Source organism: Schistocerca serialis, chromosome 3, assembly GCF_023864345.2.
Source record: "Schistocerca serialis cubense isolate TAMUIC-IGC-003099 chromosome 3, iqSchSeri2.2, whole genome shotgun sequence".
Lineage (NCBI taxonomy): Eukaryota > Metazoa > Arthropoda > Insecta > Orthoptera > Acrididae > Schistocerca > Schistocerca serialis.
The window spans coordinates 208,861,641-208,882,034 of record NC_064640.1 but is presented as its reverse complement, the minus strand read 5'-3'; the positions used below and the strand labels follow the sequence as shown (position 1 = coordinate 208,882,034).

Here is a 20,394-nt window from a genome sequence, read left to right as displayed (position 1 = left end):
GGATGTATTGTAACGCATATATACAGTAAACAGTCATCGTCTTCGAAATGTTGTAAGATATATTTTCATATACTGCCGCATGTGAGTTTTCTTAATTACAGCTGGTGGATCACGTCCTAACCACGAAAACAACCCTGTACCGTAACACCACCTCTTCTGTACTTCACTCTTGGCACTACACATGATTGCAGGTACGTTCTCCATGAATTCGCAAACTCAGATCCTTTCAACTGATTGCCGCAGAGAATAGCGTGATTAATCAGTCCAAATCACCCGTTTCCTGTCACCCATTGTCCACAGACGTTGATCTTTAGATTACTTCAAGCATCGCTTAGCACTGAGTACAGAAATGTGGAGCTGCTCGATCGTTGTACCACATTCTTTTTAACTCCCTGCGCACAGTTCTTGTCTTAACTGGACTGCTGGTAGCACTTTGAAACTCACGGACGATTCCTTCCGCTTTCACGAGACTTTTTACAGCTAAACTCCACAGTGCTTGACAGTTTGCGTCTGGCCGTACAAGAGGTCTGTTTAGTCATGATTTAGCTGTGGCTGTTCCTTCGTGTTTCCATTACACAGTCATATCATCAAAAGTTGACTTGGGCAGCGTTAGAAAGGTTGAGATGCCCTTGACGGATTTGTTACTCGGATGACATCCAATGAGGAGGCCACGTTCGAAGTCACCGAACTCTCCTGATTGATCCATTCTACTGTTAATGGTTCTCTACTGACAACACAATATACCCCACCTCTTTTGGGTACTGGCGGGTCCTCCTCTCGTGATATCTAGTGATCAGTTTCGCATTGCATGGGAGTGTCTGAATACTTTGCTCGGATAGTGTATATCAGTTTCCCGACTGGGGTCTAAGGGAGAAATCGAGTGATATCTTCAGTGCCACTTATAAGCTCTAGAGCAGGAACTACCGTGCCTTTTACGTGCGCTTGGCTGCCAGTGAAACATTATTCACGATGAAGTAAAGAAGGAAAGGCGAACATAATGAAATACTCCGTCGTTTGAGGCGGAGCGGAAGCTTGGACTGGACTAGGATATATATATAAAACAAAAAAAAAAAAAAAAAAAACGGTGGACTTGTTGAAAACCAATTCAGAATCTGTCAGACGTGATCTATGTAAACCCCAGAAATCTAAATTTGTATTGACGTACGGGAATTTAAGTATCAGCCCTCCTTAATCCTGGGCGAATTTGCTACGTTTTTTTCTCATTCAGGACGTTGAATGGTCACAGACTGCGTCTGTTGGCAACAACTGTTTTCTCAAGAGCTAAGTAACGCGTGTGTGTGGTGAGAGTGTGAGACAGCTGCTCTCAGTAACATATGGTACGCTTGGAATATATCGTGGATTGCTACATATGATTTACTTTTACTCTTTCCATCCATCCATTCATAACCTGCGACTTCAACCGTTGCGTAACAGTCTGTGACATAGAGCCCTTCGGAACTCACGACCTACCATTCTGTGAACTATTAAAGGCGACGAAGGGATCCTGAAATGATAGAGAGGCCATCCTCCAGAAGAATGTATGTTAAAAAATTCTAGAAGTATACGTGGAATATCGTAAATCAGCGCTAACAAGAAACAGAGGAGAGACTGATTATAGAGTTGAGTTACAAGCAAAAGAAGTGATTAACTCTGTTCCATATTTCGGTAGCGTAATAATCAAGTAAAATACGCAGTATCAAGAAACATAAGTTACCCAATCAAGGAAAATACGTAGTACCAAGAAACATAAGTTACCCACCAGGATATTAGGACGAAAATGGGGAGTACTGTGCAGGGTTATAGAGACAAAATTGGAAAGAAAGAAACCCTATTTTCATTAGTTAAATGTACACACATTTTACAATAGGAGAAGAGTTAAAGCAATGGTCGTTCCATCTCAAATCACCCGAGACATACTCCCAGATACCTGAAGATTGTAAGTAAGTCCAGTGACTGATGATCGATTGCGTAGTCAAACTGATATCAGGTTTACCCATCACTTTACGAACGTTATGTTACACACATTTGTATTTAGAGTCAGTTGTCAATTTTTTCATCAGTCACTACTTATCTGTTAGTCTCTCTGCAGCTCATCTATGTCCTTCCTTTTTTTAAAAAAAATTGCGAATAGTCTTATAGGAACTACTCACTCATCGAGTACTTTCATGGACTACGTAACGTGGCGACAACGTAAGAGTGAAACTTCCTGGCAGATGAAAACTGTGTGCCGGACAGAGACTCCAAATCGGGACCTTTGCCTTTCACGGGCAAGTGCTCTACCAACTGAGCTATCCAAGCACGACTCAAGACCCGCCCTCACAGCTTCAATTCTGCCAATACCTCGTCTCCTACCTTCCAGACTTCACAGAAGCTCTTCTGCGAACATTGCAGTACTAGCACTCCACGAAGAAAGGATGTTGCGGAGGCACGGCTTAGCCACAGCTTGGGGGATGTTTCCAGCAAGAGAAACACAGTTTTAATCTGTCAGGAAGTTTCATATCAGGGCACAATCCCCTGCAGAGTGAAAGTCTCCTTCTGGAAACATCCCCCAGGCTGTGACTAAGCCATGTCTTCGCAATATCCTTTCTTCCAGAAGTGAGCGAGCGAGGTGGCGCAGTGGTTAGCACACTGGACTCGCATTCAGGAGGACGACGGTTCAATCCCGCGTCTGGCCATCCCAATATAGGTTTTCCGTGATTTCCAAAAAAAAATATATATTTATATATGTTCAAATGAGTGTGAAATCTTATGGGACTTAACTGCTAAGCTCATCAGTCCCTAAGCTTACACACTACGTAACCTAAATTATCATAAAGACAAACACACACACGCATGCGCGAGGGAGGACTCGAACCTCCGCCGGGACCAGCCGCACAGTCCATGATTGCAGCGCCTAGACCGCTCGGCTAACCCCGCGCCGCCCGTGATTTCCCTAAATCGCTCCAGCAAAATGCCGGGATGGTTCCTTTGAAAGGACACGGCCGCCTTCCTTCCCCATCCTTCCCTAATCCGTTGTGGCCGATGACCTCTCTGTTTGGTCTCCTCCCCCGAACAACCCAACCCAACCCTCTTCCAGGAGTGCTAGCTCTGCTAGATTCGCAGAAGAGCTTCTGTGAAGTTTGGAATGTAGGAGGCGAGGTACTGGCAAAATTGAAGCTATGAGAGAGGGGGCGTGAGTCGTGCTTGAGTAGCTCAGTTAGTAGAGCACTTACCTGATAAAGGTACGGCACAAGTTTTAATCTGCCAGGAGGTTCATATCAGCGCACACTCCACTGCAGAGTGAAAATCTCATTCTGAGAAGGTAAAACTGAGCAGCACTCGGTTAAAAAGGGAATCAAAGTAACTTCGTCGTGTATGACCACTGATACGAAAACATAAACGAATCCACTGTTAGCAGAATAGAACATTCAGTCCTTTTTCGAAATAGGTGGCAAGAATTCTCTAGTCAATTGAACAGTTATACACTCCTGGAAATTGAAATAAGAACACCGTGAATTCATTGTCCCAGGAAGGGGAAACTTTATTGACACATTCCTGGGGTCAGATGCATCACATGATCACACTGACAGAACCACAGGCACACAGACACAGGCAACAGAGCATGCACAATGTCGGCACTAGTACAGTGTATATCCACCTTTCGCAGCAATGCAGGCTGCTATTCTCCCATGGAGACGATCGTAGAGATGCTGGATGTAGTCCTGTGGAACGGCTTCCCATGCCATTTCCACCTGGCGCCTCAGTTGGACCAGCGTTCGTGCTGGACGTGCAGACCGCGTGAGACGACGCTTCATCCAGTCCCAAACATGCTCAATGGGGGACAGATCCGGAGATCTTGCTGGCCAGGGTAGTTGACTTACACCTTCTAGAGCACGTTGGGTGGCACGGGATACATGCGGACGTGCATTGTCCTGTTGGAACAGCAAGTTCCCTTGCCGGTCTAGGAATGGTAGAACGATGGGTTCGATGACGGTTTGGATGTACCGTGCACTATTCAGTGTCCCCTCGACGATCACCAGTGGTGTACGGCCAGTGTAGGAGATCACTCCCCACACCATGATGCCGGGTGCTGGCCCTGTGTGCCTTGGTCGTATGCAGTCCTGATTGTGGCGCTCAACTGCACGGCGCCAAACACGCATACGACCATCATTGGCACCAAGGCAGAAGCGACTCTCATCGCTGAAGACGACACGTCTCCATTCGTCCCTCCATTCACGCCTGTCGCGACACCACTGGAGGCGGGCTGCACGATGTTGGGGCGTGAACGGAAGACGGCCTAACGGTGTGCGGGACCGTAGCCCAGCTTCATGGAGACGATTGCGAATGGTCCTCGCCGATACCCCAGGAGCAACAGTGTCCCTAATTTGCTGGGAAGTGGCGGTGCGGTCCCCTACGGCACTGCGTAGGATCCTACGGTCTTGGCGTGCATCCGTGCGTCGCTGCGGTCCGGTCCCAGGTCGACGGGCACGTGCACCTTCCGCCGACCACTGGCGACAACATCGATGTACTGTGGAGACCTCACGCCCCACGTGTTGAGCAATTCGGCGGTACGTCCACCCGGCCTCCCGCATGCCCACTATACGCCCTCGCTCAAAGTCCGTCAACTGCACATACGGTTCACGTCCACGCTGTCGCGGCATGCTACCAGTGTTAAAGACTGCGATGGAGCTCCGTATGCCACGGCAAACTGGCTGACACTGACGGCGGCGGTGCACAAATGCTGCGCAGCTAGCGCCATTCGACGGCCAACACCGCGGTTCCTGGTGTGTCCGCTGTGCCGTGCGTGTGATCATTGCTTGTACAGCCCTCTTGCAGTGTCCGGAGCAAGTATGGTGGGTCTGACACACCCGTGTCAATGTGTTCTTTTTTCCATTTCCAGGAGTGTATTTGAAAATGCTGCACTTAAACATTGACAATTTTTGTGGGTGATGCTGCACTACTCAAATTTTTGTACTCTAAATGGTCCAATGCCTCGTAGAAGCTGCCAGCGCTCGAATTTCTTTATGACTAAGCAAATAAAACTTTTTTATGACTGGTAACTGACAGTTTAATCAAGACACATCCACAATTTACAAACACACTCACGGCAGACGAAAGACATCACGTCATTGTTATGTTGGACTCACCTTTTGGAATAGTTTTAGGTGGAGTTGCAGTTCGGCCATTTCGGCTTCCATTTTTTCCTTCAACAACCTCTTCTCAGCTTCAAATCTTGCTTCTGCCTCCTCTTTGGCCTTCTGTTCTATCCGTGCGACCTGGACATCGAGTTCTTCTTCAAGACTTCTTAGATGCTCCAAATGCGATTGTTTTTCCCTAAACAGAGTAAAAGTTATTATAAAATAAAATAAGACATGAAGAAATTGGTTTTGTAGTATCCGTGGGATCTTTAATTAGTTCGTATAATGCGTCGTTCACCTATTTCGGTTTACGTAATGCAGGAAAGCGCAATAACGAATAGCATTGTGGTGAAACTGTCATCTCCGATTAAGGTAAAGTCGCGTAGCTACCTTAGAGAAATAAAAAAGCTCGATGAAACATAGAAAAATAGCAGCCATTGAAAGAAATACCGAAAGCATGTGGTAAAGTGGGAAAATTGTCACATACAAAAACAGAGGCTATGATTAATTATTACTTGATACTGACATTCGGTTCTAGTTATTGCAGTAGTTATTACTGGATAAAATACGTCGGGTAACTAATAGAAGCTGGTAACATTGTTGCTAAAGAAAAGAAATCATGATACTCCTGACAACCTCTTTGGAAAACGTTTTCTTTAAAAGTATTCGATTTTTCGTGTAGTCAACTCCTGTCTCAATTTTCTACTTTTTCTTAGAAACAGTTGGCCTTGTTTCGTAACAAAAAGTACCTACTAAGCTATTTTTTTCCGTATGTATCTTATTGAACAGAGAGTACGATACATAAGTACTTCAAACATATATCGTCTGTTGTTAGAGATATTTCAACACATTTGTACCTGCTCCTCCTGGCAGAATTCCCAAAGTTTATCTCTTAACGCGAGTACCATTTCATGTATCGAGTTTCATTACCACTCATGTCCCACTAAAGTCTCTGGGCATCCAAATGTAGTGAACTTTCTGACGCTACACGTTTTTTGCTCAGATGCATCTATCAGCGCGTCTGAATAGGTGTAGGGGTATGTCCTCAAATATAAAATGTTGGGTGAAAATCCGCAGTTGTTTTATAAGAATTTTTCGGTATAACTCAAAGATAATTTATAGTTGCTGCACACAAATTAAATGTTCGTACAACAGTAATTGTACCTAATCTCTTTACAGCTCTCAGAACTCAGACGCTTGTGACATTTGTTATTTTAAACAAAACAGTTTCACGTATAAAGAAAGGAAGCAAACACAAAGAATACTTTAAGTGTAGACAGTCACAAAAATCCATGAAAATCCCTGTTGCTGTTGTTGCTGCTGTTGTGGTCTTTAATTCGAAGACTGTTTTCGTACAGCTCTCCGTATTGTTTCTATCCTGTGCAGCTTCTTCATCTCGGAATAACTACTGTAACTTATATCCTTCTGAATCTCCCTCTATAATTTTACCCCCCGACCCCCCTCATTTCCTTCCAGTGTTAAACAGATGATCCCTGGATGACTCAAAGTGTGTCCTGTCAACTGATCCCTTCTTCTAGTCAGGCTGTGTCACAAATTTCTTTTCTCCCCAATTACGTGATCTACTCATCTAATCTTCAGCATTCCTCTGTAGCACCACATTTCAAAAGCTTCTACTCTCTTCTTGCCTAAATTGTTTATCTTCCTTGTTTCGTTTTCACTCATGGCTACAGTCCACACAAATACCTTCGGAAAAGACTTCCTAACACTTAAATCAACATTCGATGTTAAGAAATTTCACCTCTTCAGAAACGCTTTCCTTGTCACTGCGATATACCGTTTACATCCTCTCAACTTCGCCCATCATCAATTACCTTGCTGCCCAAATAACGAAACGCATTTACTACTTTAAGTGTCTCGTTTCCTAATCTAATTCCTTCAGCATCACCTGATTAGTTCGACTACATTTCATTACCCCTGTTTGGCTTTTGTTGATATTCGTCTTATAGCCTCCTTTCAAGTCAATGTGCTTTCAAAGTCCTTTGCCGTCTCCGACAGAATTGCAAGGCCATCGGCAAACCTCAAAGTTTTTATTTCTTCTCCCTGAACTTTAATTCCTTCTCCAAATTTTTGTTTGGTTTCCTTTACCGCTTGCTCAGTGTGCAGATTGAATAACATCGGGGATAGGCTGCAAGCGTGTCTCACTCCCTTTTCAACAACTGCTTCCCTTTCATGCCTCTAGACTCTTGTAACAGCCGTCTGGTTTCTGTACAAGTTGTAAGTAGCTTTCTCTTCGTGTTTTTTATCCCTGTTACCTTCAGAATTTCAAATAGAGTAGTTTCTCTTAGTCTACAAACGCTATTAACATAGGTTTACCTTTCGTTAACCTATCTTCTAAGAGATGTCGCTGGGTCAATATTGCCTCGCGTGTTCTTACATTTCTCCGGAATTGATCATTCCCGAGGCCGGTTTCTACTAGTTTTTCCATTCTGTAAGGAATTCGTGTTAGTATTTTGCAACCATTATTTTCAAACTGATAGTTCGGTAATATTCACAACTGTCAGCACCTGTTTTCTTTGTAATTGGAATAATTATATTCTTCTTGAATTCTGAGGATATTTTGCCTGTCTCATACATCTTGCGCACCAGATGGAAGAATTTTGTCATGACGGGCTCTCCCAAGGCTATCAGTACTTCCGACGGAATGTCGTCTACTCCCGGGGCCTTGTTTCGACTTAGGGCCTGTCAAATTATTCTCACAGTATCATATCTCCCATCTCATCTTCATCTACATCCTCATACATTTATATAATATTGGTTTCAAGTTTATTTCCCTTGTATAGACCCTGTATATATTGCTTCCACCTTCCAGCTTTCCCTTCTTTGCTTAGGACTAGTTTTCCATCTGTGCTCTTGATAGACATACAGTTGCTTCTCTTTACTCCAACTGTCTTCTTAATTTTCACGTAGGCGGTATCATTCTTCCTCGAAGTGAAATAAGTTTCTAAATCCTTATATTTGTTCTTTAGTCCTTCCTGTTCAGCCATTTCGCACTTTTTTTCTGCCTCATTCTTTAGACGTTTGTATTCCATTTCGCCTGCTTCATTTGCTGCATTTTTATATTTTCTCCTTTGATCAGTTAAATTCAATATCTCCTGTGCTATCCAAGGATTTCTACTGGACCTTGTCTTTTTAACTATTTGATCCTCTGCTGTCTTCACTATTTCATCTCTCAAGGCTACCCACACGTCTTCCACTGTATACCTTCCCCCCCGGTTTAGAAAATCGTTGCCTAATACTCCCTATGAAACTCAACAACCGCCGGTTCTTTCTTCTTAATTTCCTACCTTTTCGCAATTTCTTTAGATTTACCTACTGTTCATTACCAGTAAATTGTGGTCAGAATCCACATCTGCCGCTAGAAATGTCTTACAATTTAAAATCTGGTTCCAAAATCTCTGTCTTACTTTATATAATCATTTTTAAACCTTCAGGGGTCTCCAGGTCTCTTCCACGTATACAACCTTCTTTGACGAGTCTTAAACTAAGTGTTATCAACAAATTAATTATACTCTGTGCAGAATTCTGCCAGGCGGCTTTCTCTTTCATTCCTTTCCCCCACAGTCCGTATTCACCTACTATTTTTCCTTCTCTTCTTTTTCCTGCTATCGAATTCCTGTCTCCCATCACAACTCAATTTTCATCTCCCTTAGCTATCTGAATAATTTCTTTGATCTGATCATACACTTCTTCAGTCTCTTCATCATCTGCGGAGATAGATGGCATATAAACTTGTACTACTGCGATGGGTGAGGGCTCCGTGTTTATCTCGGCCACGATAATGCGTTCACTATGCTGTTCAAAATGTTCAAATGTTTGTGGAATCTTATGGGACTTAACTGCGAAGGTCATCAGTCCCCAAGCTTACACACTACTTAACCTAAATTATCCTAAGGACAAACACACACACCCATGTCCGAGGGAGCACTCGGACCTCCGCCGGGACCAGCCGCACAGTCCATGACTGCAGCGCCTAAGACTGCTCGGCTAATCCCGCGCGGCTCACTACGCTGTTCATAGTAGCTTACGCGCATTACTATTTCCTTATGAATTTTTATACCTACTCCTGCATTACCTCTATTTGATTTTGTACTTGTTCACCTGTCCAGAAGTCCTTTTCCTCCTGCCACTGAACTTCACTAATTCCCACTATACCTAATTTTAACCTATGCACTTCCTTTTTTAAATTTTCTAACCTACCTACCCAATTAAAGGGATCTAACATTCCACGCTCCTAACCGCCGAACGCCAGTTTTGTCTCTTCTAATGACAACATCCTCCTGAGTAGTCCTCGCCTGGAGATCAGAACGGGGATTACTTTACCTCCGGAATATTTTACCGAAGAGGATGCTATCATCACTTAACCATGCTGTCGGGAAAAATTACGGCTGTAGTTTCCCCTTGCTTTCTGCCGTTCGCAGTTCCAGGATAACAATTCCGTTTTGGTTTATGTTGCAGGGCGAGGTCAGTCAATCGTCCAGACTGTTGCCTCTGCAACTACTGAAAAGGCTGCTACCCCTCTTCAAGTACCACGCGTTTGTCTGACCTCTGAACAGTTACCCCTCTGTTGTGCTAACACCCACGGTTCGGCTATCTTTAAGGCTAAGGCACGCAAGCCAGTCTACCAACCACAAGGTCCACGGTTCATGACGGGACGGGGCGGGGGGAGGGGTGAAAAAAATCAATTACTGTTTATTGTGCATTTGTACATATATTCTTCATGGAAATCACTAATTGAGGCTCACATACAGAAGAATTTTCCTCGAGTTTTGAAAAACAAAATACTTCCTTCAAATCTGTTCGATGCGCGTATTTATGTCGAGCTGCCTTCTACAACTGTTTATTTTATCCAACAAAAACTCGATCGGATTATTTGAAGACTACAAGCGTTAGTAAAGTATGCAGTGTGATCCAACGGAAGAACAATCTGTGATGCGTAGTTTCGATCGCTTTTCTGTCGGGTATAGAAATTTTTGTAAGTGCTATACACATTTCTATAACTGTTTTGTCAATAAAGTCATGAACTGTAAATGATACCTGTCTCCGACTATAAAGGCTACTTATAAATAAATCGACAGATTGCAACACCATATCTTTACCGCTACTTCCATTCTCACTGTGCTCTGGTTTTCTGCTTCTCGTTATACTCGAATATTGGCTTTCTACATTATCTGATTCTATTAATATTATAAAATGGGTTAAATTAACAATTATTGGTAAATGGAAAGTTGTCACAGACAGATTTTTGTTTCACACGCGGCCTTTGTTAGTCGTAACATTTTAGCATTGGTCTTATTAACAGTATGTTTGTTTCTAAATGCCCTAGAACGTATTTCGGATTTTTGACGTCACTCCTGACTGACACCTAGTCCGCCTTCAAAGCTCAGTGTTCAGCGAGTCTGGCTGCTATTCACAGGATCCGGGTTCGATTTCCTGTTGTGACGGGGTTTACCCCTGGTGAGAGGACTAGAACGGGATGCACTAAGCCTCGCGATGTCAACTGAGGAGCCACCTGAGTGACAATTGGCGGATGGCGGATCCAAATTCAAGAAAGCCGACAACGCCCAGGAGGGCGGCGTGCTGACTCCACGGCCCTCCATACTGCGCGTAGTGACGCCACTAACAGAGGATGACATGGCGGTCGGTCAGTCCCGATTGGCCCATCAGGGCCAGGACGCCGAGCTTTACTTTACTTTTACTGACAGACACCTGAGTTGTGGTTTTCCACCAGCTATAGACGTACAGGGTCCGACAAAAACACCTTCCGTATTTCAAAAGGTTGTAAGCGTATTTTCATATCGCTGGTTTAGTTGTGGAGTATCTATGCGGGCAGCCGTGTCTGTAGTGAGTGAAGCACGGGACACGAAACTGTTATGTGGTGTAGTGTGTAGCTCTACATGTAGAACCATTGTTAGTATTCAGGTTGAAGTGTTCCTACAAATGCTATTAGAGTAAAGTGATGACATACGGAAATGGTTCAGAGGAAAGTGCGTCAAGAAGTAACTGAAAATGAGCAGTGGCGTTAATAACGTATTTATTTATCCTCTCGTTGCGTGTCGCATAGCATCGATCATCCGCGCTGTTTTCGGTCTCCAAGAATGAGCAAATGTGAATCAGTAATACTATTTACCACAAAAGAGTGCAATCAAGTGCCAGTGATTTGTAGCGAGCGTGAGAACGTTCGTTCGATCATCGCGTTCCGCATCATCAACAATCAGCCGCGCCGCGACGGTTTCGCGCACGCTCGTACAATTGAGAACTGAGAACTGAAAAATTAACTTTACAAACAGTGTTATATCATTACTTGTGACAATCAGGCCTATTACCAGATATCTGTATGTGTGACGAGCGTAAGAACTTTCGTTCGATCATTCGGCTTCCGCATCATCAACAATCACCCGCGTCGTGTCGGTTACGCGTACGTTCGTCTGAATTATACTTTGGACTGTTAATCATCAAGATTGTTAATTGGAATAAACATTTACGATTTAGAGTGTAAACAGTGCAACCTGTGGTTTCCATATCGTCTCAGAATATACACTCCTGGAAATTGAAATAAGAACACCGTGAACTCATTGTCCCAGGAAGGGGAAGCTTTATTGACACATTCCTGGGGTCAGATACATCACATGATCACACTGACAGAACCACAGGCACATAGACACAGGCAACAGAGCATGCACAATGTCGGCACTAGTACAGTGTATATCCACCTTTCGCAGCAATGCAGCCTGCTATTCTCCCATGGAGACGATCGTAGAGATGCTGGATGTAGTCCTGTGGAACGGCTTGCCATGCCATTTCCACCTGGCACCTCAGTTGGACCAGCGTTCGTGCTGGACGTGCAGACCGCGTGAGACGACGCTTCATCCAGTCCCAAACATGCTCAATGGGGGACAGATCCGGAGATCTTGCTGGCCAGGGTAGTTGACTTACACCTTCTAGAGCACGTTGGGTGGCACGGGATACATGCGGACGTGCATTGTCCTGTTGGAACAGCAAGTTCCCTTGCCGGTCTAGGAATGGTAGAACGATGAGTTCGATGACGGTTTGGATGTACCGTGCACTATTCAGTGTCCCCTCGACGATCACCAGTGGTGTACGGCCAGTGTAGGAGATCGCTCCCCACACCATGATGCCGGGTGTTGGCCCTGTGTGCCTCGGTCGTATGCAGTCCTGATTGTGGCGCTCACCTGCACGGCGCCAAACACGCAGACGACCATCATTGGCACCAAGGCAGAAGTGACTCTCATCGCTGAGGACGACACGTCTCCTTCGTCCCTCCATTCACGCCTGTCGCGACACCACTGGAGGCGGGCTGCACGATGTTGGGGCGTGAGCGGAAGACGGCCTAACGGTGTGCGGGACCGTAGCCCAGCCTCATGGAGACGGTTGCGATTGGTCCTCGCCGATACCCCAGGAGCAACAGTGTCCCTAATTTGCTGGGAAGTGGCGGTGCGGTCCCCTACGGCACTGCGTAGGATACTACGGTCTTGGCGTGTATCCGTGCGTCGCTGCGGTCCGGTCCCAGGTCGACGGGCACGTGCACCTTCCGCCGACCACTGGCGACAACATCGATGTACTGTGGAGACCTCACGCCCCACGTGTTGAGCAATTCGGCGGTACGTCCACCCGGCCTCCCGCATGCCCACTATATGCCCTCGCTCAAAGTCCGTCAACTCCACATACGGTTCACGTCCACGCTGTCGCGGCATGCTACCAGTGTTAAAGACTGCGATGGAGCTCCGTATGCCACGGCAAACTGGCTGACACTGACGGCGGCGGTGCACAAATGCTGCGCAGCTAGCGCCGTTCGACGGCCAACACCGCGGTTCCTGGTGTGTCCGCTGTGCCGTGCGTGTGATCATTGCTTGTACAGCCCTCTCGCAGTGTCCGGAGCAAGTATGGTGGGTCTGACACACCGGTGTCAATGTGTTCTTTTTTCCATTTCCAGGAGTGTAGATGTTCATACCAGACATAGGACAGTGTTGTGTTTAACCGTTCAGCGGCTCCCCTAAACCCGCTTGTATTATTTCGATAGATAATTTCAGGCACGCCAACAGCCAGCTGTGGAGTAGAACAGTACGACCGCCGCGGGATTACCCGGTACGAGGTGTGGACAGGGCGCACGGTCACGAAACGACAACCAGTTAAAGGTCCCCCATCCCCATTAGCACTCCCGGGCGTGTTACAAGATAGTAACAAACAAGCAAAGACAGATACAGAGAAAGTAGTTTTATTTGTAAACTACAAATTCTATGCCGTTTAGCACTTGGTGATTTTAAAAATTATGCTCGGTGAACGGCGTCGTCCATTGTTATCCATTGTTAGCACATTGACCGAGCATTTCCCGGAAGTTGGCCATAGTTCTTGGAGCCACTTCCTGGGTTATTCCCTCCTACGTGCTTGCAGGATCGTGAAGAGAGAAGACGTGCGGGGAACAACTCTCTTAAAATATCTAGAGAACGCCGAGAGGTGTGAGCTGTGGCGCCGTATTGTGGGAACCAGGCACCTCCCACAACAAACTGGTTTAACGTAGGTCTCTACCATGTGACAGTAGTAGTTTGAATTAACTGTTACCGTTACGTCATCTTTTTCGAAAAAAATACGGTACGCACACACTTAATTCAGTTAGGGTGTATCATATTGTCACACGATGGCTGTGAAGTGGTCGTTGGTGAAGTTCCTGGGGGTTTTCTGGTGCCCAGTAACGAAAACTTTATTTACCCACAGAATTTGACCAGTGAAAGTGGGCCTTATCAAAAGAAATCAGTTCAGTGCTGGGAGGTATTTTCTCACGTACAGCTCTGTAAGTTTCAAATTCTCTCTTACTCCATTTCTGGATAGCAATCATTTTGCAGGGGTGTATGTGAAGATCTCTGTGCAGATGATCCTATCAGTCAATCTCAGCGCAGCTCATGTTTAAGTGCTGACGCTTTGGAAATTGCTGGACGGATGCTCTCACACGCACAACATTTTCCGGCGTTGTAACACTCCGAGGTCGTCCAATATATTTTCTTTTCAGTGGAGAACTCGATGCTCTAAAGTCTGATACCCAAACTCGCATAGTTTTTCAATCAGGAACAGAATCATATCGGCTCTGTTTGAACCGAATGCGAAATACTTGCTGAGTAATAATCACAGAACCACCATTACGAATATAGTTCTCCACGACAAACGCACGATGCTCATATAGCCAAGCCACTGCGCCTTCTGAAAATGGAAGGTATACCGCTGTCGATCGGTACCTCTTCCACATCAGTAACCCCACCACAACTCGCACAGTGGTCTCTCCAAACACGGGAGGTCTTTTTGCCGGACCCTGTATTATTCAAATACTTTTCAAACTAGGTTTATTACACGTTGCTGTGGAGGTTCTAACATGTGAGTCACCGATTGTGATAATGTTTTGCAAGGATGTTCTATATTGAAAATAAAGAGACATGTTTCGACCTTCTGCTAGACGGTCCCTAGTTCTTCTTAACAAAAACTGGTTGCAGTTTTATGTAACTTATTTACATTCAATTAACAGTCACGGGTTCTAAAATATCCGTAATGGATAAGGTTAATCTAGTCCCGAATTGCAAGTAGTGGCAAAGAAAAGAGACTGGCTGATTCATGGAAAGCTGCATTTACTGGGACATTAACAAAACAGAATCAATCTGTTGTAGATATCTTACGCGGCATTGTTGGAGATAACGCAGGTGGAAGTGGACAAGAAACAGCCATTTGTGTCATTTCTATTAGAAAGAATCTGCTAGCTGAAGTTGCACAAGCAACCTACAAATGTTATTTGTGTTTTTAATACCTTTTTTGGTAACATTATGTTTCATAGGATTTTCATTTGTACACATTTACTAATTATAATCATGTAAAAAAAGTTATAGAACACTGAATCCTATCGCCTTGGGAGAATTTTCTGGAATAATTAGGGGTAACGCCTGAAGAGGGATAATTCATTTTCTTTTAGCGGTAAGATAAAAGTGGCGGTACCAAGTAGGTGTAGCTTTGATTTTTCTTTCATTTTTTTAAAGGTTAAACTCAGTTGAAGAAGTAGTTAGTTAGACGGAAAAAAGTGGTTAGTGTCCGTTCCTCTAGATCATGTGGCTCCAGATTCGATTCGCAGCCGGGTCGGAGATAAAAAAAGAACCAGTCAGGGCAGTCGACTACCAAGCTGCTGGTCTGTGTTCGATTCTAGGGCGTGGTTTTTTTTTCATTCGATACTTGTTTCGTCTTATCTGATAATCTTATGATAATCGAATACTTTTCTTTCATATTTTAAAGTAAAACATCCGGAAGTGTGATAAATAATCAAATAAGTAGAGTACTGAAAATTATTTTCACCATGATACATATTACAAAGATACACCTAAAGTATATTATTGCGTAATCCTAACTCAACGTCGGGTCGCGAGCTTTCTCGCAATGAGTATGGTGGAACTTATCATGGAAACAGGCAAAACGTAAATATTTATCACATCATGCGCAATACACGAACGAAATCTCGCCGCATTGACACTCTTCCTGTACAATGTTCGTGGAAAACATCTGATTCGCGTCGCTAAAAACAGACATATGAGATATCAATTTGGATGTATACTAAGCGTATAAAATCATATCTTGAAAGCCACGCGTGGATAACTGGTTATGGATCAACGCATGAATTTCGGTAGCGACTTATAATTCTCTGCTCTGCTGTAATGTCGCATGATTTTGAAGTAGTGTGATAGAGGTAAACGTCACACGATTGTAAAAGAGAGGTATATTTCGGTGACATCAGTTTCATGGTGCAGGTCGGTTTAGCATTATCATTTAACTACAGAAGTTCTATCATTGCGAGTGATGTATCACGATGTCCAGCCCGATAACTGAGTGGTCAGTGTAAGGGATTGCCGTCCTACGGGCACGGGTTCGATTCCCGGCTGAGTCGTGGATAATCTCCGCTCAGGGACTGGGTGTTGTGTTGTCTTCATCATCATTTCATCCCCATCCCGCGCACGTCGCCCAATGTAGTGTGGAATGTAATAAGACCTGCACCAAGGCGGCCAATGACGCCAAACGCTCATTTCCATGTATCACGATGAAAATAACTGTCACCACGATATAATATTTGATTATTAAAAACACCTACCGACGATTTACTTGAGAGAAAAAAAAAGAAAATAAAAGTAGTCCCATTACCAGAATATTATCACATACACAAACGGACCAGCAAAAAAATGGCTCTGAGCACATGGGACTTAACATCTGAGGTCATCAGTCCCCTAGAACTTAGAACTGCTTAAACCTAACTAACCTAAGGACATCAAACACATCCATGCCCGAGGCAGGATTCGAACCTGCGACCGTAGCGGTCACGCGGCTCCAGACTGTAGCGCCTAGAACCGCTCGGTCACAACGGCCGGCACGGACCAACAGTTTTGTAGTCTAATGTCTTGACCACCCCTTTTTTCCTGGCTATTTGCAGGACGAATAATTACAACGAAAAAAGAAAAGTTATTAACAGCAACATTTCTCCAGGTGGATCCGAACTGTCACCTTCTTTCTCCTTAAGGAAGTAGACCAGTCAGCTTTAGGCCGGAGTAGACAGAACGGGCAGTGGTCGAAACCAAAGACCTGGCCACGATGCCTTCCTCTTCCCGACCCCTCCGATCCTTTTTTTTTTTTGGTGTTCAAGACAACGAAAGTCTTTATTAACAAGTTATGGGAACAATAAACTTACGTGCATCGGTAAACAAGAAAAACTGAAAGTAACCGCTCGACCGACGACGTCGCTCTGTTAGACACGTAGAATGACGGGTTCCCAAGCTACAGCATGAAAACACAAAAACGTTAATAACCCGAATATTGTTAACTTTGGACCACATATCATATTAACAAAAACTGTTTGTTTTTAGACGATCTTTCGATAGATAGCATTGAAAATACCATGTTACGACATCACCCCTGACGTCGATTTTTTTCCAACAACGAGGGATTGTCTTGCAAAAAGCCAAAACACGTGTCCCTTTATTTACAGTATAGAACGTCCTTGAAAACTTGATAAAAATCGGTGACCCAGATGTCAGACCCTTCTCTTGTGAAGCTGACAAGGGGCGGCCACGACGTTGGAATCACGGAATTGCTTCAAACTTTGTACTCCTTTAGTAGGCCATTAAAGCAACAGAATGTGCAAGTTGTAAGTTGCAATACTCTGGCGATTCCAAGAAAATCGCAAGAGAAGTTTTACTCACTTATTGCGTAACTGACATATCTGTGCGTAAAAGCCGGTTGTAGTTAGTCGTTGTGGTCAAGCGTTTAGCCTTCGCGCGTTGCAGGCGGCTCGTAGACAAGGCGGCGGTTCGAATCCAGGTACCACTCAGATTTTAATATACACAGGGTGTTACAAAAAGGTACGACCAAATTTTCAGGAAACATTCCTCACACACAAATAAAGAAAAGATGTTATGTGGACATGTGTGCGGAAACGCTTAATTTCCGTGTTAGAGATCATTTTAGTTTCATCAGTATGTACTGTACTTCCTCGATTCACCGCCAGTTGGCCCAATTGAAGGAAAGTAATGTTGACTTCGGTGCTTGTGTTGACATGCGACTCATTGCTCTACAGTACTAGCATCAAGGACATCAGTAAGTAGCATCAACAGGTTAGTGCTCATCACGAACGTGGTTTTGCAGTCAGTGCACTGTTTACAAATGCGGAGTTGGCAGATGCCCATTTGATGTAGGGATTAGCACGGGGCAATAGCCATGATGCGGTACGTTTGTATCGAGACAGATTTCCAGAACGAAGGTGTCCCGACAGGAAGATGTTCGAAGCAACTGATCGGCGTCTTAGGGAGCACGGAACATTCCAGCCTATGACTCGCGACTGGGGAAGACCTAGAACGACGAGGACACCTGCAATGGAAGAAGCAATTCTTCGTGCAGTTGACGATAACCCTAATGTCAGCGTCAGAGAAGTTGCTGCTGTACAAGGTAACGTTGACCACGTCACTGTATGGAGAGTGCTACGGGAGAACCAGTTGTTTCCGTACCATGTACAGCGTGTGCAGGCACTATCAGCAGCTGATTGGCCTCCACGGATATACTTCTGCGAATGGTTCATCCAACAATGTGTCAATCCTCATTTCAGTGCAAATGTTCTCTTTACGGATGAGGCTTCATTCCAACGTGATCGAATTCTAAATTTTCACAATCAACATGTGTGGGCTGACGAGAATCCGCACGCAGTTGTGCAATCACGTCATCAACACAGGTTTTCTGTGAACGTTTGGGCAGGCATTGTTGGTGATGTCTTGATTGGGCCCATGTTCTTCCACCTACGCTCAATGGAGCACGTTATCATGATTTCATACGGGATACTCCACCTGTGCTGCTAGAACATGTGCCTTTACAAGTACGACACAACATGTGGTTCATGCACGATGGAGCTCCTGCACATTTCAGTCGAAGTGTTCGTACGCTTCTCAACAACAGATTCGGTGACCGATGGTAGAGGCGGACGAATTCCATGGCCTCCACGCTCTCCTGACCTCAACCCTCTTGACTTTCATTTATGGGGGCATTTGAAAGCTGTTGTCTACGCAACCCCGGTACCAAATGTAGAGACTCTTCGTGCTCGTATTGTGGACGGCTGCGATACAATACGCCATTCTCCAGGGCTGCCTCAGCGCATCAGGGATTCCATGCGATGGAGGGTGGATGCATGTATCCTCGCTAACGGAGGACATTTTGAACATTTCCTGTAACAAAGTGTTTGAAGTCACGCTGGTACGTTCTGTTGCTGTGTGTTTCCATTCCATGAGTAATGTGATTTGAAGAGAAGTAATAAAATGAGCTCTAACATGGAAAGTAAGCGTTTACGGACACATGTCCACATAACATATTTTCTTTCTTTGTGTGTGAGGAATGTTTCCTGAAAGTTTAGCCGTACCTTTTTGTAACACTCCGTATATTCTTCATCACTGGTCACGTTATTAAATTAATGTGAACTTTGAGAGCTAATACACTGAAAAAAAATTCACTGGTATTTTCATGAAGTTTTAATGAATTTCATATGTTATTTGACTCTTTCACACGTTGCAGGATGGTTGTTGCCCTACAGACATGGGAAACATAAATTGAAACTTCATGCAAATACACGTGTTTTTTCATGATATTATCTCTTAAATGTCATATAAATTAAACAATATGCACAGTGATGAAAAAATAGATTAATAATTCAGTTTTAGCGGGAGTCGAACCGTCGCCTCATACACGAACGCTAATCAGGTTTTATTTTATTTTTTTTTTTTTAAAAAAAAAGATCCCATTTTGTTCGTTATTGTTCGTACATTTGTTCGGGGCGGTCGTTTCTACGACACTCGCTCAGGTTCATCGTTGATCCGTTCACTTAATTTGTTTATTACAAAGGGCAGATATGCCCTCTGACCGAACACGCTGAGCTACCGTGCCGGCTATCACTTGGCCACCTGCCGGCCGGTGTGGCCGTGCGGTTCTAGGCGCTTCAGTCTGGAACCGCGTGACCGCTACGGTCGCAGGTTCGAATCCTGCCTCGGGCTTGGATGTGTATGATGTCCTTAGGTTAGTTAGGTTTAAGTAGTTCTAAGTTCTAGGGGATTGATGACCACAGATGTTAAGTCCCATAGTGCTCAGAGCCAACTTGGCCACCATGAACTCTAAATGGTTCAAATGGCTCTGAGCACTATGGGACTCAACTGCTGAGGTCAGCAGTCCCCTAGAACTTAGAACTAGTTAAACCTAACTAACCTAAGGACATCACAAACATCCATGCCCGAGGCAGGATTCGAACCTGCGACCGTAGCGGTCTTGCGGTTCCAGACTGCAGTGCCTTTAACCGCACGGCCACTTCGGCCGGCTTGTGGATAGTAATATTAAACTTAGTACACTAACTGATGAATCTACTACTACAAGTAGTAAACCTATGCCAGTAGTTTGTATGAGATGTGATACGAGCATTAAAGCTTCTTTGCAAACACTTTTTTGGAGATTTTGTAGAGCTGACTGATGTGGCAGCATTTTCAATAAAAGAAGCTCTGCTGTAGAAACTAGATTCACATAATCTAACTGCATCTTACCTTAAAGCAAACCTAGTTGGATTTGCCTGAGATGGTGCCTCCCTAATGCTTAGGAAGAAAAAAGGTGTTGCAACAGAAATGAGAATACTCTTCCTCACATTCTGAGATGGCATTTCTCAAATCATAGATTGGAATTACCTGTTCATGATACGTAAAGTGAT

At 44.5% G+C, this 20,394-nt stretch overlaps 1 protein-coding gene across 1 annotated transcript in view; it reads right to left on the bottom strand.

Moving 5' to 3' along the window:
- LOC126470751 (ras and EF-hand domain-containing protein-like) overlaps nucleotides 1-20,394 on the bottom strand; it is a 379,970-nt gene that overhangs the window by 173,256 nt on the left and 186,320 nt on the right. Inside the window, exon 3 of the mRNA XM_050098757.1 lies at nucleotides 5,127-5,313. Within this exon, the coding sequence (XP_049954714.1) occupies nucleotides 5,127-5,313 (187 nt within the window). The remainder of the gene's footprint in view (nucleotides 1-5,126; nucleotides 5,314-20,394) is intronic.